The 25,954-nt window shown below is 35.1% G+C and overlaps 1 protein-coding gene across 1 annotated transcript in view; it reads left to right on the top strand.

The window, feature by feature from the left end:
• RIT2 (Ras like without CAAX 2) overlaps positions 1–25,954 on the top strand; it is a gene marked incomplete at both ends in the record, with an annotated part of 543,330 nt that overhangs the window by 205,610 nt on the left and 311,766 nt on the right. The window contains 1 exon segment of the mRNA XM_079718180.1: positions 18,709–18,782. Within this exon segment, the coding sequence (XP_079574306.1) occupies positions 18,709–18,782 (74 nt within the window).

The raw sequence follows: 25,954 nt of genomic DNA, 5'->3' as shown, positions 1-25,954 counted from the left end.
CAGGAGATTTGTATGTACAGAAAAGTTTCTGAAGCATTACTTTAGCCCATTGCTCTAAAAATACCTCCACTTCTTCCTCCATCTGTAGAGGAAATGTCATTCTACAGCCCTTATTCCTAGAGAGCTGACATATTAGGGATTATCTGACTTCACAAAAGGAAAGCCTGGCATTCTGAATAACGTGTTTCTGTAAGTCAGATTCATCTTTGGTATACACATAATGTTCAGTTATTAAAATGCCATACTCAGCAAACTTGGGGCACAGAACAACTTCATTTTGTTATCAGTTTTGAGAAGGAGGAAGAATGCATTGTTTCTTCCTCTGCATACATTGTTTTTGTCAGGCTGGGGCTAAAACCTGGGGTCCTTTCTGGGCCTTGGGTGCCCTTAGGCCTCCTGGAACTGGTGTTCACCCTATACTCTCTCAGTCTCTGTACCCATAGCTGTTAGCAGTGTTTTCCCTCCCCTTCCATTATGTTATCATCTCTGCTGATCATCCCCTTAGGCCCTGCTTTCTGCTTTCTCTCACGACAGCTAATTCTGTGCAAAAGTAATTGCAGAGTAAAGTGTTTGTGCTTGATAATAGCTTAATATTTTACCTCTCGTGTAGTTTTATTGCATTTTAATAGGGAGTTCCTGGAAATTACTTGGCTTATCTTAACTAGGGAGAATGAAGCAGAAGGGGTGGAATTTGGAGCACCATGCCAGGCCAATAAGAAAAGGTATTTTGATATTATTCTGTTTTCAATCTCAATAACCCATATTCATCAACATTGTAAAGATTTATACAATACAAAGACTATTTAGAAATTGTCATTATGTGAAATAAAATTGATCTAGACTAGAGGAAGATAGAGAAAATCATTTGAAAAAATTAAGTCATAGTTTAACTTTGTGCAAATATTGTTACCAGAAAAATATGAACAAATAGGGAACGGGAACTGGGTATTTTCTCCTTTTTTTTTTTTTTTTTTTTTTTTTTTACATTTGAGTAATTTAAAACATTTCCTTTTTAATTTGTTTTAGTAAAGTACAGCATAGATACAGAAATTATACAAAACAATAATTTATCACAAAGTAAATATTCAGATAATCTCTTGCAAGGTTAAGAAAGCATTTTCCAATAAATATAGCTTAGCTTGGGTGTTTAAGTTTGAATTTTATTTAAATGGAAATATGCAATGTCTGTTCTTTTATATCTAGCTTCTTTTACTCAAAATTATATTGCAAAAATTCAAATATGCTGTAGAGTGCTACAGTTTTCTACATTTCATAGCAAAACTAATGCACTGTATAAATGTACTCGAGTTTATTTGTATCATTTGTAGTTCATATTGATGAACTCTGGGTTGTTTCTAGTTTAGGGACAGTATGAATAATGCTGCCATAAATATTTTCATTCCTGCCTTTCCTGCACATGTGTAACTGTACATGTGCATATACTTCTGTTTTTTAAACATCTTTATTGGAATATAATTGCTTTACATTGTTGTGTTAGTTGCTGCTGTATAACAAAGTGAATCAGCTATACGTATACCTATAACCTCATATCCCCTCCCTCTTGTGTTTCCCTCCCACTCTCCCTATCCCACCCCTCTAGGTGGTCACAAATGTGCATATATTTCTGATGAGTAAAATTGCTTATAACAAACTGCCAAAAATTTGGTAAAAATAATAACACTTATTTGTCCCTCACACACCTGTAGATTATTTGGAATGTCTTCCCTTCAGACTGGTATTTATCTTGCTTCTGAAAGCAGTGGGCATCTCAGGAAATATTCTTATCATGGTGATGGAAGAATCAAAAGAGCACAAGCCCCACTGCACATGAATATTCCATGCGCCTGTTCATGTCATATTCATTAGTATTCCATTGCCCTAAGTAAGTCACATGGTCGAGCTTAAAGTCATAGAATGGGGACATATACTCCACCTTGTATAAGGCCATGGCAAGAGTGTAGATATACAATATTAGTACAGAGAAAAACTAGGACCAATAATTCAATTCAACCCATAGGTTACACGTATGATAAGCTTTAGTAGACAGCCCCAAACTAGTTTTCTAAACTGGTTGCACCATTTTACACTCCACCTGTAATATATAAAAGTTCTCCATACTCCAACAGTTCACCACTATTTGATGTTGTCAGTCTTAAATTTGTCAATTTGTTAGGAAAGCATTTGCATTATACTATAGTTTTAATTTGCTTTTACTGATTATTAATAAGGTTGTGCAGCTTTAAATTTATTTATCAGCCATTTGAATGACCTCTTCATACAAACTCAATCTCTTGTGCTCACTTCATCAACACACATACTAAAATTGAACAATACAGAGAAGATTAGCATGGCCCCTGTATAAGATGTTATGCATATTTGTAAAGCACTGCACATTTTTTATCACATTACCTCCTCAATTCCTGGTGCCACTATCACTGCCTCCTAACACCAAGAAAAGAAAGAGAAGGGAAGGAAAGGGAAGAGAAGGGAAAATACATCATACTTTTTCTGGTACTGCTGCCTGCACCTGGGAATTCTTTCCTTCCTTACTCTTCTCCAGTTCTCTCAGTGAGATGACTGTTAAGGTAGCTGAAGGTTTGTTACGTATTCTTCAACCTCCAACTACAACTAAACTTTGTTATACCTCCTTTGTACAGTCATTTAAGAACAAGGGCCACATCTTATTAAACTTTATACCCCTAGTACCTAGTATTATTTTAAATACATATTAGAAACTAAATAAATATTGTATAAATGGGTAATAAGTAAATGAAAGTTTATCTACAGTAGCATGCTTTACACAAGTTGTGTGAAGTTGGGCAAATGATATAACGTTTCTGATCTTTAATTTCTCAACTGTAAATGGAAGTGAGAATAATTTTTATAGGCTTATTATGAGAATTGTGACATAGTTAATGTAAAAATAGGTATTTTTACCATGCTAGTACAGTTTCAATGCTCAATAAATTATAATAATAAATGTTATTACTTTAAAAAACGCTCAATTTTTTTTACATCTTTATTGGAGTAAAATTTCTGTACAATAGTGTGTTAGTTTCTGCATTATAACAAAGTGAATCAGTTATATATATATATACATATGTTCCAATATCTCTTCCCTCTTGCATCTCCCTCCCTCCCACCCTCCCTATCCTGCCCCTGTAGGTGGTCAGAAAGCACCGAGCTGATCTCCCTGTGCTATGCTGCTGTTTCCCACTAGCTATCTATTTTACGTGTGGTAGTGTATATATGTCCATGCCACTCTCACTTTGTAACAGCTTAACCTTCCCCCTCCCCATATCCTCAAGTACATTCCCTAGTAGGTCTGCGTCCTTATTCCTGTCTTACCCTTAGTTATTTCATGATATTTATTTTTTCTTAAATTCCATATATATGTGTTAGCATATGGTATTTGTCTTTCTCTTTCTGACTTACTTCACTCTGTATGAAAGACTCTAGGTCTATCCACCTCATTACAAATAGCTCAATTTCATTTCTTTTTATGGCTGAGTAATATTCCATTGTATATATGTGCCATATCTTCTTTATCCATTCATCTGATGATGGACACTTATGTTGTTTCCATCGCCTGGCTATTGTAAATAGAGCTGCAATGAACATTTTGGTACATGAGTCTTTTTGAATTATCGTTTTCTCAGGGCATATGCCCAGGAGTGGGATTGATGGGTCATATGGTAGTTCTATTTGTAGTTTTTAAAGGAACCTACATACTGTTCTCCATAGTGGCTGTACCAATTCACTTTCCCACGAGCAGTGCAAGAGTGTTCCCTTTTGTCCTCACCCTCTCCAGCATTTACTGTTTCTAGATTTTTTGATGATGGCCATTCTGACTGGTGTGAGATTATAACTCATTGTAGTTTTGATTTTCATTTCTCTAATGATTAATGATGTTGAGCAATCTTTCATGTGTTTGTTGGCAGTCTGTATATCTTCTTTGGAGAAATGTCTATGTAGGTCTCTGCCAATTTTTTGGATTCGGTTGTTAGTTTTTATGCTATTGAGCTGCATGAACTGCTTGTAAATTTTGGAGATTAATCCTTTGTCAGTTGCTTCATTAGCAAATATTTTCCCCCATGCTGAGGGTTGTCTTTTCATCTTGTTTATGGTTTCCTTTGCTGTGCAAAAGTTTCAAAGTTTCATTAGGTGCCATTTGTTTATTTTTGTTTTTATTTCCATTTCTCTAGAAGGTGGGTTAAAAAGTATCTTGTTGTGTCGTAGAGTATTCTGCCTAAGTTTTCCTCTAAGAGTTTGATAGTTTCTGGCCTTACATTTAGGTTTTTAATCCATTTTGAGCTTATTTTTGTGTATGGAGTTAGGGAGTGACCTAATGTCATACTTTTACATGTACCTGTCCAGATTTCCCAGCACCACTTATTGAAGAGGCTGTCTTATATCCACTGTACATTCCTGCCTCCTTTATCAAAGATAAGTTGACCATATGTACGTGGGTTTATCTCTGGGCTTTCTATCCTGTTCCATTGATCTATCTTTCTGTTTTTGTGCCAGTATCATACTGTCTTGATTACTGTAGCTTTGTAGTATAGTCTGAAGTCAGAGAGCCTGATTCCTCCAGCTCCGTTTTTTGTTCTCAAGATTGCTTTGGCTATTCGGGGTCTTTCATGTTTCCATACGAATTGTGAAATTTTTTGTTCTAGTTCTGTGAAACATGCCAGTGGTAGTTTGATAGGGATTGCATTGAATCTGGAGATTGCTTTGGGTAGTAGAGTCATTTTCACAATGTTGATTCTTCCAATCCAAGAACATGGAATATCTCTCCATCTATTTGTATCATCTTTAATTTCTTTCATCAGTGTCTTATAATTTTCTGCATACAGGTCTTTTGTCTCCTTAGGTAGACTTATTCTTAGATATTTTATTCTTTTTGTTGCAATGGTAAATGGAAGTGTTTTCTTGATTACACTTTCATATTTTTCATCATTAGTGTATAGGAATGCAAGAGATTTCTGTGCATTAATTTTGTATCTTGCTACTTTACCAAATTCATTGATTAGCTCTAGTAGTTTTCTGGTAGCATCTTTAGGATTCTCTATGTATAGTATCATGTCATCTGCAAACAGTTACAGCTTTACTTCTGCTTTTCCGGTTTGGATTTCTTTTATTTACTTTTCTTCTCTGATTGCTGTGGCTAAAACTTCCCAAATGATGTTGAATAAGAGTGGTGAGATTGGGAAGCCTTGTCTTGTTCCTCAACTTAGTGGAAATGCTTTCAGTTTTTCACCATTGAGGATATGTTGGCTGTTGGTTTGTCATATATGGCCTTTATTATGTTGAGCAAAGTTCCCTCTATGCCTACTTTCTGGAGAGTTTTTATCATAAATGGGTGTTGAATTTTGTCGAAAGCTTTCTCTGCATCTATTGAGATGACCATATGGTTTTTCTCCTTCAATTTTTTAATATGGTGTATCACATTGATTGATTTGCATATATTGTAGAATCCTTGCATATCTGCAATAAACCTCACTTGATCATGGTGTATGGTCCTTTTAATGTGCTGTTGGATTCTGTTTGCTAGTATTTTGTTGAGGATTTTTGCATCTATGTTCATCAGTGATATTGGCCTGTAGTTTTCTTTCTTTGTAAGCATGCTTGTCTGGTTTTGGTATCAGAGTGTTGTTGACCTCACAGAATGAGTTTGGGAGTGTCCCTCCCTCTGCTATATTTTGGAAGAGCTTGAGAAGAATAGGTGTTAACTCTCTAAATATTTGATAGAATTTGACTGTGAAGCCTTCTGCTCCTTGGCTTTTCTTTGTTGGAAGATTTTTAATCAGAGTTTCAATTTCGGTGCTTGTGATTGGTCTGTTCATATTTTCTATTTCTTCCTGATTCAGTCTTGGCAGGTTGTGCATTTCTAAGAATTTGTCCATTTCTTCCAGTTTGTCCATTTTATTGGCATAGGATTTCTTGTAGTAATCTCTCATGATCTTTTGTATTTCTGCAGTGTCAGTTGTTACTTCTCCTTCTTCATTTCTAATTCTATTGATTTGAGTCTTCTCCCGTTTTTTCTTAATGAGTCTGACTAATGGTTTATCAATTTTGTTTGTCTTCTCAGAGAACCAGCTTTTAGCTTTATTGATCTTTGCTGTCATTTCCTTCATTTCTTTTCCATGTATTTCTGAACTGGTCTTTATGATTTCTTTCCTTCTGCTAAATTTGTTTTTTGTTTTTTCTTCTTTCTCTAATTGCTTTAGGTGCAAGGTTAGGTTCTTTATTCGAGATGTTTCCTGTTTCTTAAGTTAGGATTGTATTGCTATAAACTTCCCTTTTAAAACTGCTTTTGCTGCATCCCATAGGTTTTTTGTTGTCACATCTCCATTGTCATTTGTTTCTAGATATTTTTAAATTGCCTCTTTGATTTCTTCAATGATCACTTCGTTATTAAGTAGTGTACTGTTTAGCCTCCATGTGTTTCTATTTTTTTACAGATCTTTTCCTGTAATTGATATTGAGTCTCATAGCATTTTGGTCGGAAAAGATACTTGAACAATTTCAATTTTCTTAAATTTTCCAAGGCTTGATTTTTTACCCACGATATGATCTATCCTAGAGAATGATCTATGAGAACTTGAGAAAAATGTGTATTCTGTTGTTTTTGGATGGAATGTCCTTTAAATATCAATTATGTCCATCTTGCTTAATGTACAACTTAAAGCTTCTGTTTCCTTTTTTATTTTAATTTTGGATGATCTGTCCATTGGTGAAAGTTGGGTGTTAAATTCCCCTACTATGAATGTGTTACTGTCGATTTCCCATTTTATGGCTGTTAGTATTTGCCTTATGTATTGAGGTGCTCCTATGTTGGGTGCATAAATATTTACAATTGTTATATCTTCTTATTGGATTGATCCCTTGATCATTATGTAGTGACATTCTTTGTCTCTTCTAATATCTTTATTTTAAAGTCTACTTTGACTGATATGAGAATTGCTACTCCAGCTTTCTTTTGGTTTCCGTTTGCATGGAATATATTTTCCATCCCCTTACTTTCAGTCTGTGTGTGTCTGTAGGTCTGAAGTGGGTCTTATTTAGACAGCATATATATGGGTCTTGTGTTTGTATCCATTCAGCCAGCCTGTGTCTTTTGATGTGAGCATTTAATCCATTTACATTTAAGGTAATTATTGATATGCATTTTCCTATTCTCATTTTCTTAATTGTTTTGGGTTTGCTATTGTAGGTCTTTTCTTCCTCTTGTGTTTCTTCCCTACAGAAGATCCTTTAGCAATTGTTGTAAAGCTGGTTTTGTGGTGCTGAACTCTGTCAGCTTTTATTTGTCTGTAAATGTTTCAATTTCTCCATCAAATCTGAATGAGATCCTTGCTGGTTAGAATAATCTTGGTTGTAGGTTTTTCTCCTTCATCACTTTAAATATGTCTTGCCAGTCCCTTCTGGCTTGGAGAGTTTCTGCTGAAAGATCAGCTATTAACCTTATGGGGTTCCCTTTTGTGTTATTTGTTGTTTTTCCCTTGCTGCTTTTAATATTTTTTTTTTATATTTAATTTTTGACAGTTTGATTAATATGTGTCTTGGTATGTTTCTCCTTGGATTTATCTTGTATGGGACTCTCTGTTCTTCCTGGACTTGATTAACTATTTCCTTTCCCATATTAGGGAAGTTTTCAACTATAATCTCTTCAAATATTTTCTCAGTCTCTTTCTTTTTCTCTTCATCTTCTGGAACCCCTATAATTTGAATGTTGTTGCATTTAATGTTGTCCCAGAGGTCTCTGAGACTGTCCTCTATTCTTTTCATTCTTTTTTCTTTATTCTTCTCTGCAGTAGTTATTTCCAATATTTTATCTTCCAGGTCACTTATCCATTCTTCTGCCTCAGTTATTCTGCTACTGATCCCTTCTAGAGTATTTTTAATTTCATTTATTGTGCTGTTTATCGTTACTTGTTTCATCTTTAGTTCTTCTAGTTCCTTGTTAAATGTTTCTTCCATTTTTTCTCTTCTATTTCCAAGATTTTGGATCATCTTTACTATTATTATTTTGAATTCTTTTTAAGGTAGACTGCCTATTTCCTCTTCATTTGTTACATCTGGTGTGTTTTTATCTTGCTCCTTCATCTGGTGTGTGTTTTTCTGTCTTCTCATTTTGCGTATCTTACTGTATTTGGGTTCTCCATTTTGCAGGCTGCAGTTTCATAGTTCCTGTTGTTTTTGGTGTCTGTCCCCAGTGGCTAATGTTGGTTCAGTGGGTTGTGTAGGCTTCCTGGCGGAGGGGAGTAGGGCCTGTGTTCTGGTGGATGAGTCTGGATTTGTCTTTCTGGTGGGCAGGTCCACCTCTGGGGGTGTATTTTGATGTATCTGTGGACTTATTATGATTTTAGGCAGCCTCTCTGCTAATGGGTGAGGTTGTGTTCCTGTCTTGCTAGTTGTTTGGCTTAGGGTGTTCAGCACTTTAGCTTGCTGGTCGTTGAGTGAAGCTGGGTGTTGCTGTTGAGATTGAGAGCTCTGGGAGATTTTTGCCCTTTGATATTACGTGGAGCTGGGAAGTCTCTTGTGGACCAGTGTCCTGAAGTTGGCTCTCTCACCTCAGAGACACAGCGCTGACTCCTGGCTGTAGCACCAAGAGCCTTTCATCCACATGGCTGATAGGAACTCTGAGGCTCAGATGCTCTCCTCAGAAAGTTCAAGATTCAGATTCCAACTACAGCACAGACAGCAACCAACGGCAAGGTCCCTAAGTCTCTAGCTCACTTTTCATTGGAGAAGTCTGCCTCTTTCTGATTGATTTGTAGGAATTCTTTACATATTATATATATGAGCCTTTTTTTTTCCTGCTACATATACCTTGTTTCACACTATGACTTGATTTCTCTTCTCTTAGTAGTGTCTTTGATGAAACTTTCTTTTGTTTTAATGTAGTAGCAATTTTAATAAATATATTTCAATTTGTCAATCTTTCACTTTATAGTTAGTGTGTTTATATTAGTTTTCAAGATATCTTACCAGTATATGCCTTGGAGGTATTCTCCTATGAAATCTCTGAGAAACTTTGTTGTTTTGCTTTCCATATTTATATTTAAAACTGAACTAGAATTTATATTTTTTTATATTTTAAGGCAAAAGGCCAGTCCGTTGGTTCAATACTTATATCTGATTCAGAGTACTATTTATTGGAAATATTTTCTTTTTACTACTGCTCTAAAATGCCAATTCTATTATCTAAAAAAGTGTTCATTAGTGTATGTGTTCTCCATTCTGTCAGTTTATTTTTCAATCAATTTGCCAATATCATATTGTCTTAATTGCTGTGGATTAATAGTAAATCTCAATATATGGTAGAAATTATTCTGTTTTGAGATTGTTGTAACTATTTTTGGCCTTTTTCATTTTCTTATTAATTTAGAATTAGTTGTGAATCTCCACCCTCCCTACAAATCTGTTTGGTTTGTTTTTATAAATCAATTAGAGGAATTTGACACCATTAAAATATTGACTCTTTCAATCTGTAAGTATGGCATTCACTTCTACTTGTTTATATCATCTTTAATTTTTCTCAAAATGTTTTCCAGCTTCCTACGTAGGAGTCTTGCAAAACTTCTGCAAGATTCATTTTTTGAGATTTGACATATGTGATGTTATGGTAATTGACACCATTAAATAATTTCTTTTCTTATCTTTTGTTGCTCATTTATAAAAATAAAATTGATTATTTTCTATATTGACATTATTGCAAGAAAACTTACTAAATTCATTTATTCAATCTACTGATTTATCTATAGAATAAATAGAAATTTTATTTATTTGAAATTTCTTTGAAATTTTCTACATACTCAAAATATATTTTCCATGAATAGTGACATTTTCCTCTTTTTTAAAACTTTTTTTTAACATCAGTCATATTTTTGCCCAGCTGCACAGCTTAGAATTACCAGTATAAAGTGAATAAAGGTATTTATAATGAGTATTTTTATCTTGTATCCCAATCTGAGAGAGAGTGGTTTTAATATTTATTAATCATAATGTTTGCTTTGTTTAGATACCTGCTATTAAATAAAGCAAGCTGCTTTCTATGCCTAGCTTGTTAAGATTTTTTTTGAGATTTTTAATAATTTTAAACATAAGTGAATACTTTTCTATGATTTCTTTGAGACAGTTGTAAATTCAATTGAATTTTAAGAAATAATGCAGAGAGATCCCATGTTCCTTTACCCAGTTTCTCCAGTGATAGCATCTTTCAAACTATGGTACAATATCACAACCAGGATATTGATATCGATACAGTCAAGATACAAAACATTTCCATTGTCATAAGGATACTTCATGTTGCCTTATTATTTATTTATTTATTTATTTATTTATTTTTATATAACTTTGAGAGAACACATTTTATTCTCCAGAGATTTAAGCATATCATTAAAGTTTAATATATACAAATCAAGATAAGAGTAATTCCTTAATTACATCTAGTATGGATGACATAGGGAAGACTATATTTTGAGAGACCAACTGTGAAAGGAAAATATTATATAAATTTTCCACAAAGGTGTAAATAATTTAGCAGTCTATCCTGTGAGGTACTTGAAAAATTCTTAACTAAGTAAAGATATGAAGTAATTCTTTAGCAAATGAGTGGTATTCTGGGAAAGTATTTGAGTTATACCATGGATAAAAGTGAGCCACTCTTCTTTTTAACACCTTTATTGGGGTGGGGTGGGGGGCATGTTGCCTTTTAAAGCCATAGGCCACTTCTTCTATAATACTTGGCGACTATTAAGCTATTAATCATATCTGCAATTTTGTCATTTGAAGAATATTGTATAAATGGAATCATATATTATGTAACCTTTTGTGATTACCTGGTTTGAGTTAGCATAGTTCTATGGAGATTCATCCAGGCTGTTGCATGTTTCAACACTCCTTTTTTATTTTTATTTTATTGTTGAGTGGTATTCCATGATATGGTTGTACCACAGGTTGCACAACCATTGAAGGATATTTGGGATGTTTCCTGTTTTAGCTATTATGAATAAAGCTACTATAAACAATTTGGTAATATTTTTAGTGTGTTTTTGTGTGAACCTAAGTCTTCATTTCTCTGCAATAAATGGCCAAGAGTGAAACTGCTGCTTTATATATTATATATAGGATATATGATATATACATCTTATATATATATATATATATATATGTGTGTGTGTGTGTGTGTATGTGTACACACACACACACACACACACACACACATATATATATATATATCTTTTTAAAAGAAACTACCAAACTGTTTTCCAGAGTGGCAATATCATTTTATGTTCCCACCAGCAATGTGTGAGTGATCCCGTTTTTCTGCATACTTAGCAGCGTTATATTGTCACTGTTTTGTTTTCTTTTTAATTTTTAGCCATTTTGATACATATATAGTGATAGCTCATTGCGGGTTTAATTTACACTTACCTAAGGCTAATAACGTTGAAAATGTTTTATGCACTTATTTGCTTTCTGAATATGGTTCCTGAAGTTCTTAGAAAGTTTGCCTCTTTCTGCCTTTCAGAATCTTCTTACTCTTGTTTCACATGTAATGTCCATGATTTTATATTGTATGTAGCAGGAGGCATAGGGAAAAGTACATCTATTCCATCTTCCAAGAAACAGTAGTTTTGGTATAAATCAATCCTCTGTCACTAGATATTCTCATATTGTATCTATGGGTTCCAGAGTTTCTTTGCAGTCCTTTAGGAGTTGTCCATTGAGTGAGGGTGAAGAGCCAGTAGGATTCTGGGACTCCCATGATTGCCCTGACCATAACATGTCTTTTTATTTCTATGAAGAAATCTGTATTTAAACTCATTCAATCTTACAAAAGCTCTGGAAGGCAACCATTGTACAGATCATGGCCTTAGGATCATGAAACAATTTATCATGTGTATGGTGAGTGGGGGCATGAAAGATAGAACAAGGTATGCCATCTTTCTTTGCTGAAGAAGCTGTAGAGCAGAGGATATCTGTGTCTTCTACTTATCCCAAAACAATAATTGAGGCAGAGCCAAATGACTTGAGACATTCAGTATCAGTACCTGTGACCTAGTCGTACTGCTTCTCATATCTATTTGGCAAAAGACAGCCAGGCAATCAGGCTTTCCATGGATTCCTCTATCTTCTCATGCTGAAAGGAAAAGGTTAAAAGCCCTAACATTGAAAGGATGTCCTGAAGTACTTTCTGTAGATGTACTTTGGGGAAGAACATTGATTTGGCTGCTATCTCGGCAAATGCTTGCCCAGGTCTACTCCCTAGAAGATGACTATTATTTCTTGTCAAAAGCCTCACTATCAGCTTGTCCTTACTCTAAGAAGCCATTGGTTGGAATAACATCTTCCAGTAGAGGCTCTCAGCACGTAAAAATCTCCAGATGATTTCCTGCTGTTCCAAAAGAAACACTCCAGCTTGCACCACCTCACTGGGTCTGACATATGTGGCAAGGCTTCCTGAAATGCAAGGCAGTGCCATTCACTGGAAAATCTGCCTGTAGACCATTCAGAATGCATATGGTTGACCACCTTAGGGTCAGACTTCCCAGAACAGTGACATTGATCTTCTCCCTTAGGGGTAGTAGAGAAATGCTTGTTAGTATAAACTACTCCACTAGAATCTGCTTATATGTCTAGGGGAAAGATTTCAATTGCTGTATACCTCAGATATCATCAGGGAGCACTTACCCCTCACAGACCTAAATAAAATTGACTAAATTCTCAACTTTACAGCATGGGGGAAAAAATTAAAACTCTGCCTTATAAATCCTGTGGATTCCCCAGGATTTATTTTATAATGGCACCTCTTTCTTCAGATATTATTTCCAGGTTGGGGGGGGGTGTTCTTCTTCACCCTGAGTCATCTTAGAGGCTAATTTCAGCTAGTTTTCAAAATCTTTTTTACACTCAACAAGCATATATACCCAAAACATATAAAATTTCACTGAATGTTTAGGTTCAAGAGAAGGGACTATACAAGAATACAAGCAACTTCCTTTCTTTTTTCCGGCTCTCACAGTCTTCCTCTTTCCAAACTTTGTTTTCTATCTTCTCACTTTGAAGACTGCCCTTAGCTGAACTACAGCTCCTCTGAGTGTCTTCTGCTATCTACCTAATTACTTTTCAAATGCTTCTAATATAACACTGTTTAAAATACTGTGTAATTGCCTGCTTACTTTTATATATTCCCCTACATAGAGATTATAAATTCTATGTAGGTAGAAATCAAATCTGTCTCTTTCAACATTGTAGATTCTGTGCCTAGGTGAGTGTGCAACACATATTACACACTCAAATGATGTTATTATTGATAAATACTCTGATTCATTACATTTGCATCAGTGCTGATTCATCCATGATTTAACTTCTTGTTCAAGAGAAAGTGTCCAGTACAATATACTCCAAAATGTTTCTGCTTTATACATACATACACACACACACGCACACACACATACACACACACACAATTAAGATAATTTATTTAAGTAATTCTTTGAGAAAGTTCTCATAAAGAGATTATTTGAACCTTTATTTTTTAACCATTTTCCTGTTTTTAAATTGGATCAATGATTAATATCTTAGAGGTGTATACTATCTCAGAGTTATATCTTCAATTTACTACATTTCAGATTTTAGGTAAACCACATAAAAGTATTCCACTATCTTAAGATTTTTAAAAAGTCTTCTAGTGAAAATTAAAGAATAAGCTTCTAATATTTTCTCTCAGTTACATATTGTAGTTTTTTTTGTTTGCTTTTATTTTTGTGGTATGTGGGCCTCTCACTGTTGTGGTCTCTCCCATTGCAGAGCACAGGCTCCAGACACACAGGCTCAGTGACCATGGCTCACGGACCAAGCCACTCTGCAGCATGTGGGATCCTCCCAGACCAGGGCATGAACCCGCGTCCCCTGCATTGGTAGTTGGACTCTCAACCACTGCACCACCAGGGAAGCCCACATATTGTAGTTTTAAATTACCCCAATTTCATATTTACAATTAAAATATTTTAAAGTTATTAAAATACATATGTTTACTCTTTGAAGGCATTAAATCAATTATTCTGGTTAAATCATCCAGAACACATTAAGGTTTTTTAATTAATTAAAAACTTTATATTTCTATGATTATTGCAAACATACCCTACTGAATGCTCTATGATTTACTTGTTGGGAAGAAAGCATTCCCTCATGGGTAAATATAAATAGCAAAAGTGATTTTGTTTTAATATAGTTTCATGGTTACATTGGAAAATTTCTTTTTAAAACTTACAATATAGCATTCCTTGAGTTTGAATTGTGGTTTCTTTTTTTTTAAAAGCACCATCATAAATGTTACTTTGGTTGATCCTTATAGAATTCCTATGTATTGATATAGCTTGTACTATACTGGTCTCAACAGGCTCTTTTGGGACCTTGTAATTTAAATAAACAAATATGAAATCTAAAGATTCACATGTGATCCTCAGGTCACAGAGCACTTTTCAGAGTAACTATTTTTATTTCCCCATGAAACTGAAAAACAACCCTATGCATTTTCAAAATAAATTGCAAGCAATTCCACAAGATTTCTCTTTTCTGAGAGAAAGATCAGTAAAAGCACAAAGAACAATAGAGTGAAAAAATAGAAATTGTGTCATTGCTTGTGCACTGAATGCTGTTAGAATTGTTGTGTAGGGGAGCAAAAGCTGCTACTCCAAAATGTCTCTTTGGCAGAAGGAGTATTTTGAGCTGACAACAGTCAAGGCCCAAAACAAGCAGGAATAAATTTTGACTTTCCCCCAACTGCCTAAAAGAATGTAAATAAAGGACATATTCCAAGAAGGAAACTACTATCATAGTTAACTACAGTATGAACTAGATATACTAGAGATGGTGAAACCTAGCAAAGTCAGTTTGTTAAAATTCCTCTCCATGTTCCATTGTCTCTGCATGTCCCCGAAAATATTTGTTTACAAACATTTATCTTTCCATCTCCATGCAAGTTGCCTTCCTCCACATTGAAGTCCCAAACCACTACCCCAAATATCCTCTTTTGTTTGTACCTGTATTTAAGGTGAGGGTTTCAGCTACTTAGGTGAATTACTCAGTTTTCTTGGGTCTCTCCTATATATACATATTATTAAACCTCTGTTTGATTGTTTCGTTCTAATCTATCTCATATCAATTTAATTTCTAGTCTAGCCAAAATAACCTGGAAGGGTAGTGGCAAATTTCTTCCTCTCCTAAAGCTGGTAATTGCTAAAACCACAGTAGTTTAACTTCTCTGCAATTTTCACTTCCCACGACTTCATTTTTCTTGAGCATAGTCATAAGGAATAAATTTCCTTGAAGGTAGGCTATATGCCCTATAAATTTTTGGATTTTAACATCCCATTGCATGTATGTGTCTTCCACCATGATTGTATAAATTCCTTTAGAGTGGAGATCATGATTATTATGTGTGTGTGGGTCTGTGTGCATGCATGTGTCTCCGTATCTCCAACAGCTAGAAAAAAATTGAATTTGGTGGAATTGAATTGAATAGTAAAATTGAATTTTTCTACTCTGCATTGAAAAAGTGCATCCTGTGTTTGGTTATTATTATTTTCTACACCAAAAGATTCTGAAAGTAATTAATTTTTTATTTGTGGTTCAAAATCAACAATATGAATAATTATTGTGTCAATATTCAATGCTGTTCTAAATGCTTTTGTAGTGGAGTGGTACTGTTTGTTCTTTACTTATAACATAGATGGTGGATAAAACAAAATAGAGATTGCAGCCATACTCCAGGAATTTGTGTTTCAGGCTCAGAAGTTTCAACCATGTTTCACAAATGATAGTGTATTCACTGTAAGTATTTGAACAGGCTGAAATACATAGGATGGGACTGTCATGAATGAGGAAATAAAAAACATAATGAAATAAGACTCTCAGATCTCTCTGCAGAGCTTCAGACCAAAATATTCACTATTTTCACTTGACTGAAACACAGACATGGCAAAGTTAACTTTTCCCAAATTGAACTTGTGGTTCTCCTCCTTTCTTTCTCTTCTCAATAAATGTTATAACTATCTGTCCATCTGCAAATGCCAGGAATCTGAGAGCTTCTTTGGCATCATCCTCCTTCCTTGTTCTCCATATATCACTAAATGCCATAGGTTCAACCTCTAAACATTGTGCAAATCTATAAGTTTCCCTCCAACCTACTGTCATTATCGTAGTATAGGCCATCAATATTTCTCACCTAGATTACTATATATCTACTTAATCTTTCTAGTTTTCCACCTTAAAATTCATTTACCACATTTCAGCCAGAGTTAGTATCCCCAAATAACATTACAATAGAGTCCAAATTTCTTAAAAACAATAATCATACTTAACACTTATTAAACATTTACTATACACAAGGCACTATACTGGATGCCTTCTATGCTTTATCTCTTTGAATCCTCTGACCAATTCCATGAGTTAAATACCAATATTATTAAAACATTTTAAAATGAGTACTATATATTTTAGAGACATAAAGTAAATTTCCTAAAATCAGAAAGCTGGTAGTGGTAGAGCCAGGATTTAAACTCAGCCAGTCTGACTTCAGATGCCTCACTCAAAAATATGATTCAATTTAATATATTAATAAGCAAGTTTAATATATCTCTTAAATTTTACTTTTCTTTCCTGAACTCTAAGATTTAGCCACACTGAAATTATCTATGATCTTTTTTTGTTCCATCATCTTTATAACATCTGAGATTCTGATTTCAGTTTTCCTTTTTCTTTACTTTTTTGTAACTCCTACTCAGTTTAGGTGCTGTTTCTTACAGGAATCATTCCTTAACTTTCCAAGAATATATCGGAAGTAAGATTGAAATGACACAAAATACCTTTTCCAATCACAATGGAATGAAACCAATAGCAAAAGGAGAGGAAAACTGAAATATTTACAAATATATGGAAATTAAAAAACCAAAGGTTGAAAGAAGAAATCAGATGTTAAATTAGAAAATATTTAGAGATTAATGAACATGAAAACACAACATTCCAAAACTTATGGAATGGAGCAATAACATTAAAAGGGAAATTTATAACTCTAAATGCATACATTAAAAAGAAATATCCCAAATTAACAAACTAACTTTAAACCCTAAGTAACTAGAGAAAGAACAAACTAAACCCAGAATGAGTAGAAAGAAGGAAACAATAAGAAGACATAATAAATAATTAGAAGAGCAGTAAATAAAATAGAGAATAAAAAACTGTAGAGAAAATTAATGACACAAAGTGTTGATTTTTCAAAACAATGAATAAAATTGACAATGGCTCTAATAGCTAGGTTGACTAAGAAAAAGAGTTTAATCAAATAACTAAAATCTGAAATTAAAGTAGGAACATTACTACCAACCTTACAGAAATGAAAAGAATAATAAGATAATTTTATACAAATAAATTAATTTATAGCATTACCAAACAACCTACAAAAAATATTAATTGAAAATGGATCAGTGACCTAAAGACCAGATTATAAAAGTCTTAGAAGAAAACATAAGGTTAGATATTCATGATCTTGAATTTGGTAATATATCCTAAGCTATGATACCAAAAGCATGAGCAACAATAAAAAAACAAATAAACTGGACTTGATAAAATTAAGGATTTTTTATTCATCAAAGGCTACTATTAATAAAGCAAAAAAAATCACCTACAGAATAGAAGAAAATATTCACAAAATATATATCTTGTAACTAACTGTTTATATTCCAGAATATGCAATGAACTTATATAAGTTAATAACAAGTAAACAAAGTAAAATGTTTTATAGTTTTCAGTGTACAACATTATCTCCTTAGCTAAGTTTATTCTGAAATATGTATGTATATATGTATTATTTATGTATTCAATTATTTATTTATATCAGCAGGGATGCAGGGATGCTTATTTTATTCCTTGAGTTATAATCCAAAACTTTCATTATATATCTAGTTGCTCTGAAGTATTTACTTTTGATCCTATTGTAAATGAAATCATTTTCTTACTTTGTTTTTCAGATTGTTCATTGTTAGTATACAGAAATACAACTGATGTTTGTGTGTTGATTTTGAATTGTTCAACTTTGCTGAATTTGTTTAGAAGTTCGATGTGTGTGTGTGTGTGTGTGTTGTGGAATCTTTAGAGTTTTCTACATATAAAGCCATATTGTCTGCAAACAGAGATAATTTTACTCCTTTTCCAATTCGTATGCCTTTTTTTTCTTGCCTTTTTGCTCTGGCTAGAACTTCCACTACTACATTAAATAAAAATGTTAAAGCAGGTGTCCTTGTCTTGTTTCTGATATTAGAGGAAGAGCTTTTAGCCTTTCACTTTTGATTATAATGTTAAGATGCAAATTTGCAGTGCATGATTAGAAAGAACTGATAAATTTGTTCCATGGTTTGTTCCCTAGGTAATATGACTAAGGGACCTCAAATCATGAAATTCTTCTGATGAAGAAGAAACCCACCTGACTTCTCTTTAAGCAGAAACTCCTTTCTTCTATTTCCCTGGGTTACATCCTATGTACTCTATGTAATCTATGTGCTGTAATTAAGTACAGTACATGATTCTCTTGATTAGTAACCTAATTAAACATTATTCTTCGTTATGAAATCTAAAAATTAATCATAACATTTATGTTGAATATATTTAAATGTAAACTTTTTCTTGCATTATTCTCAGAAGATGCATATAAGACCCAGGTTAGGATCGACAATGAGCCCGCTTATTGGGATAACTTGGACACTGCTGATAAAGTAGGTAACTTCTTTAGATCTTTTCAATCTCTGACGTCAGTTTATGCTTTAACCTCAAATTCTTTCACCACAGAGTAGAAGATGAATTTACTCAAACAGAAGAGCAAATTTTTAATAGCAATCAGGAATTAAATAAGAATTAGCAAAAAAAACATGACTCCTTGTCACTCCAAATATTTCAACATTCCCTTAATTTTTTAGATATAAAAGTAAAGGTATTGATGTAATATTGCCAATGAGATCATAAAATTAGTAAAATAGTTTATTATTCTCCCTCAGATTTGCACAAAACTCTGTCCTAGACCCTAATGTGATGATAATTTTTATTAGAAACATTTAGTTGAATATATATCTTCATTATATTATTTTCCTTTGCAAACAAAAATTTAAAATTTTTTTTAAAAATGGCTAAAACTTCCAAAACTATGTTGAATAATAGTGGGCAACCTTGTTTTGTTCCTGATCTTAGTGGAAATGGTTTCAGTTTTTAACCATTGAGAATGATGTTGACTGTGGGTTTGTCATATATGGCCTTTATTATGTTGAGGAAAGTTCCCTCTATGCCTACTTTCTGGGAGGTTTTTAGCATAAATTGGTGTTGAATTTTGTCAAGAGATTCTTCTGCACTTATTGAGATGATCATGTAGTTTTTCTCCTTCAATTTGTTAATATGGTGCATCACATTGATTGATTTGTGTGTATTGAAGAATCCTTGCATTCCTGGGATAAACCCCACTTGATCATGGTGTACGATCCTTTTAATGTGCTGTTGGATTCTGTTTGCTAGTATTTTGTTAAGGATTTTGGCATATATATTCATCAGTGATATTGACCTGTAGTTTTCTTTCTTTGTGACATCTTTGTCTGGTTTACAGAGTGAAGTAAGTAAGAAAGAGAAAAATAAATACCACATGCTAACACATATATACAGAATCTAAAAAAAAATATGGTGATGAAGAACATAAGGGCAGGACAGGAATAAAGATGAAGACATAGAGAATGGACTTGAGGACATGGGGAGGACAAGTGTAAGTTGGGATGAAGTGAGAGAGTGGCATGGACATATATACACTACAAAATGTAAAACAGATAGCTAGTGGGAAGCAGCCACATAGCACAGGGAGATCAGCTCGGTGCTTTGTGACCACCTAGAGTGGTGAGATAGGGAGTGTGGGAGGGAGACACAAGAGGGAGGAGATATGGGGATATATCTAAATGTATAGGTGATTCACTATGTTATAAAGCAGAAACTAACACACCATTGTAAAGCAATTATACTCCAATAAAGATGTTAAAAAAATGTTTTATTGGGATTCCCTGGTGGTGCAGTGGTTGAGAGTCTGCCTGCCGAAGCAGGGGCCGCGGGTTCATGCCCCGGTCTGGGAGGATCCCACATGCTGAGGAGCAGCTAAGCCCATGAGCCATGGCCACTGAGCTTGCACATCTGGATCCTGGTCTCAGCAATGGGAGAAGCCGCAAAGGTGAGAGGCCCGTTTGTACCATAAAAAAAAAAAAGTTTTATTATCTCATCTATTTGATGAAACTATTTTAAAAATAACTGCATTAATTGGAATATTGGTACTATACAAGCCACTGGAAAAAGCTGTTTTTTTTCTATATTTATGAGATATATTAAGACTATTTAAAAGCCATATATAAACAAAATCATTTGTTTCCAGGGACATTTGGATATGGGGGAAAAATGTTGAAGTGATTGTGAATATTTAGAATAAAAAATATTTCAATTATTTTTTTAAAAAGCTGTGTTATCCAAGAGAAAGTACACTTTTGGTGCTAATACAATCATGAATACTGAGACGTTTCTCCTCCCCACAAGAGTAGGCTTGGCCATGTCACTGCTTAGATCAATGATTTTTAAGCAAATGAGTCAACGTGTTAGTTCTGGGTCACAGTCTGAAGAGACACTAATAGTGCTTCTGCTAATTCCCAAAGAGAAAAGCATAAGACAGGTAGCTCTTGGTCCCAGAAGAATGAAGAAGTATGAGAAGCAGTCCTAAATCCAACTCAAAGATTGGCGCAAAACCCAGATGACTCACAGCCTGAAACAGATCTGCTCCATCAACCTCATAGACTTGTGAACTAGAAAAATCATCAACACTAGTTGCTTCAATCTCCTGAATTTGAGGTGGTTTGTTACACAGCAATTGATATAGCATATTGATTGATATAGCATATTAAAGGATCATTTATGAGTTTGATATAGCTAGAGATGAAGAATACTACCCATTTGTGGGTGAAATGGTGAATGTTAAGAGATAAATCTGCATATACACACTCAAGTGTTTTTGTTCTGGGTGAAATGTTCTTGTCTTGTCACAGAAAGAATTCTGAGACAAGACAGGAAGGTTAAGAAAGCAAAGTGAGAATTTAAGTGATAGTACACTCTTGAGATGAGATCAGGCAGTTTCAGGTGAATAGCTGCCCTGAGTGTTATTGGCAAGCCTGTTATGTGGGGTGTACAAAAGAAGGGATGGAATATTCATTGGGGAGGGAGGGGTTTGGGGTTGTATTCCCTGATTTTTATCCCAGTGTCACCTCCCCAAGGGATGGAAGGATTTTTGTCCTTCTTTCACTTTGATCAAAAGTGTCATGAGTTTGGTACATGATGGGTACATCTTATTTGCAAGGCTAATTTTATTGTAATGAGAGCATAAAGAACAACAGGTTACATTTGGACCCTGGAGATTCCTACCTTTTCCCACCTTTCTTTGTCTGCCTCCAGGACATTTATCACCCTTTCCTACCATCTGGCCCATGCACCCCTTTCTCTGCTCATATCTAGCTACCTGCTTGTTGTAACACTTTCTAACTCTAAGATTATATGCTTTGGAAACAATAAGAAACTTTCAAATACACAATTTAAAAAATAAAATTATTTCACCTGTATACCATTAAATATTTTTCTAACTTAGTTTCAACTGCAGCCAAACATAATCAGGAATATATCAGGCTTAAAAATGGTGACTTGTTGGCTTCCAAACCATTATTAAACAAACACCCACATGCAATAGGTAATCTATACAGTAGATTTAACAAAGCTTATTTCCCTGTAGGAGATAGGAGAGAACACCATAAAAATACTTTTAATGATATTGCCTTGTTTTCTTTTGGTGTTGTTACTATTCAACATTAATTGAAATTTTATCCTTACAACAAATCCAAGAAGTAGATAGGAAAATTACTATTACTGTTACCTCCTAGAATTTGAGTAAAATGTTGTACAGAAATGAAGTGACTGTCCTCTTAGAGGCAATATTTTGGTTAAGAATTTATTTTTTTTTACCTATGATAAACTTTAATTTATAATTTAGACTCAGAGATTAACAACTACCAATAAAATAGTACAAAATTTAAAATATAGTGTAATAAAAGTTATGTGAATGTTTGACCTATGTTTGACCACTTCTGACCACTACATATGTTTGACCACTTCTGTTGATCAGGAATTGTTGTTCTGGAAGCAGACAAGTAGAGCATTTTGAAAACATTAATTATTAGAAAGTTTTCTTGCAATGAGCTGAAATTTTCCTCTCTATAGTTTCCATCTATTGGTTTCAGATCTATGCTTTCAAAAAAGTTATATTACTCATTTATAAATGGAAACTTAAGGCTCATGTAGGTTACATAACTTTATCTCAGGCCATGCAGCAAGCCAGCAGTGACTAGAATCCATCTCCACTCCCATTCAAGCTCTTTCTTATTTCACTTCTCTAAGGGAATCCCTTAGTGTGTACCAAGTACTATCTTAAGTCAAGAAAATGCATAATACAACAAAATTGAGCCTCTGTTCTCAAAGTGCTTAAAGTTTGAGACAGTGAGAGAGCACAAAATTAAACATTGTACCAATTGTGAAAAGGAGTAAGGTAGAAGTATGCAAATTGTGGCCATGGGTTACCTCTGATACCTAAGTTATCTTTTGTCCTGGCCTAAATGCAAAAAAAAGTATATATCAATATATATATATATATATATATATATATATATATATATATATATATATATATATATATATATATATATATATAATATATATAATATACATATATATATATATAAAATATGTAATATAAATCAAAATAGAAGAAAGTTTTTGAAAAAATAATTTGTCAGTGTATTTAAGTGAAACTCTAACAAAATAAATATAATAAATTCAATTTAATTACAAAGGTATTTAATCCTCAGCCTTATTAGAAATAATAAAAATAATTCAAGTACTCTAGATTCTACTTTTTTGATGTATTAATATATCCACTCACTGAAACTTCCTACACCTGGGCATGGCCCCCAACATCTGACAACTGCTTGGATTAAGACATTTTGGAGCAATATGAAATATAATTTAAATTTGATATTTAGTTTAGCTCTTAACCAACTCTGAAGTCAACGCAAGTCCTTTAACCAATCTGGTATGAAGGAGGTCTAGAGATTTCTGCTGTCTTTGTAATAATCCCTTCAGTGTCCTACTCACTACTGCCTACACAACACCAGACTCTAATACAGGTTTCCTATTACTGTTAGCACAAGTTTCTGTGCCCAATGCACAATGAGTCCAAAAAAACTGAAACATTAGAGTTTGGAGCAGAGGAAGATTTATCGTAGGGCCATGCTAAGATACAGGTGGCTATTACTCTGAAAACCCCAGCTCCCGAGGCTTTGGGGAAGATGGCAGAAGAGTAAGACGTGGAGATCACCTTCCTCCCCACAGATACACCAGAAATACATATACACGTGGAACAACTCCTACACAACACCTACTGAATGCAGGCAGAAGACCTCAGACCTCACAAAAGGCAAGAAAGTCCCCACGTACCTGGGTAGGGCAAAAGAAAAAAAAATAAACAGAGACAAAATAATCGAGACGGGACCTGCACCAGTGGGAGGGAGCTGTGAAGGAGGAAAGGTTTCCACACACTAGGAAGCCCCTTCACGGGTGGAGACTGTGGGTGGCGGAGGGGGAAGCTTCGGAGGCACAGAGGAGAGCACAGCAACAGGGGTGCGGAGGGCAAAGAGGATAGATTCCCACACAGAGGATCAGTGCCCACCGGCACTCACAAGCCTGACAGGCTTGTCTGCTCACCCGCCACGGCATGCAGGGCTGGGAGCTGAGGCTCGGGCTTTGGTCGGAGTGCAGGGAGAGGACTGGGGTTGGCAGCGTGAACACAGCCTGAAGGGGGTTAGTGCACCACGGCTAGCTGGGTGGGAGTCCGGGGAAAAGTCTGGACCTGCCAAAGAGGCAAGAGACTTTTTCTTCCCTCTTTGTTTCCTGGTGGGTGAGGAGAGGGGATTAAGAGCACTGCTTAAAGGAGCTCCAGAGACGAATGAGAGCCACGGCTAAAAGTGCGGACACCAGAGACGGGCATGAGACGCTAAGGCTGCTGCTGCCATCACCAAGTAGCCTGTGTGCAAGCACAGGTCACTATCCACAAACCCTCCCGGGAGCCTGTGCAGCCCACCACTGCCAGGGTGCCAGGATCCAGGGACAACTTCCCCGGGAGAATGCACGGCACGCCTCAGGCTGGTGCAACGTCCCACTGGCCACTGCCTCTTCAGGCTTGCCCCACATCGGCACCCCTCCCTCCCCACAGCCTAAGTGAGCCAGAGTCCCAGAGCAGATGCTCCTTTAACCCTGTCCTGTCTGAGAGAAGAACAGATGCATTCCGGCGACCTACATGCAGAGGCAGGGCCAAATCCAAAGCTGAGCCCCGGGAGCTCTGTGAACAAAGAAGAAAAAGGGAAATCTCTCCCAGCAGCCTCATAAGCAGCAGATTAAAGCTCCACAATCAACTTCATGTACCCTGCATCTGTGGAATACATGAATACACAATGAGTCATCCCAAATTGAGGAGGTGGACTTTGAGAGCAAGATTTATTATTTTTTCCCCCTTTCCTCTTTTTGTGAGTGTGTATGTGTATGCTTCTGTGTGAGATTTTGTCTGTATACCTTTGCTTCCATCATTTGTCATAGGGTTCTATCAGTCAGGTTTTTTTTCTTTTTCATAAAAAAAAATTTTTTTCTTAACAATTATTTTTTATTTTAATAACTTTATTTTATTTTATTTGATCTTCTTTCTTTCTTACCTTCCCTCCCTCCCTCTCTCCCTCCCTCTTTCTTTCTTTCTTTCTACATTTTCTCCCTTTTATTCTGAGCCAAGTGGATGAAAGAATCTTAGTTCTGCAGCCGGGAATCAGTGCTGTGCCTCTGAGGTGGGAGAGCCAACTTCAGAACACTGGTCCACAAGAGACCTCCCAGCTCCACATAATATCAAATGGCGAAAATCTCACAGAGATCTCCATCTCAACACCAGCACCCAGCTTCACTCAACAACCAGCAAGTTACGGTTCTGGACACCCTATGCCAAACAACTAGCAAGACAGGAACACAACACCACCCATTAGCAGATAGGCTGCCTGAAATCATAATAAGGCCACAGAAACCCAAAACACAATGCTAGACGTGAACCTCCCCACCAGAAATACAAGATCCAGACTCATCCACCAGAACACAGGCACTAGTCCCCTCCATGAGGAAGCCTACACATCCGACTGAACCAACTTTAGCCACTGGGGACAGACACCAAAAACAACAGGAAAAACAAACCTGTAGCCTGCAAAAAGGACACCTCAAACACAGTAAGATAAGCAAAATGAGAAGACAGGGAAACACACAGCAGATGAAGGAGCAAGACAAATTCCACCAGACTTAACAAATGAAGTGGAAATAGGCAGTCTACCTGAAAATAATTCAGAATAATGATAGTAAAGATGATACAAAATCTTGGAAATAGAACTCAGAAAATGCAAGAAACATTTAACAAGGACATAGAAGAACTAAAGATGAAACAAGCAACGATGAGCAACACAATAAATTAAATTAAAAACACTCTAGATGTGATCAATAGCAAAATAACTGAGACAGAAGAACGGAGAAGTGTCCTGGAAGATAAAATAGTGGAAATAACTACTGCAGAGCAGAATAAAGAAAAAAGAATGAAAAGAACTGAGGACAGTCTCAGAGACCTCTGGGGCAACATTAAACACATGAACATTCGAATTATAGGGGTCCAAAAGAAGAAGAGAAAAAGAAAGGGACTGAGAAAATATTTGAAGAGATTATAGTTGCAAACTTCTGTAATATGAGAAAGGAAATAGTT

This window comes from Hyperoodon ampullatus (genome assembly GCF_949752795.1).
Source record: "Hyperoodon ampullatus genome assembly, chromosome: 13".
Taxonomy (NCBI): domain Eukaryota; kingdom Metazoa; phylum Chordata; class Mammalia; order Artiodactyla; family Ziphiidae; genus Hyperoodon; species Hyperoodon ampullatus.
Note: the sequence above shows the minus strand (reverse complement) of the source record. Positions and strands in the feature narration are given on the sequence as shown.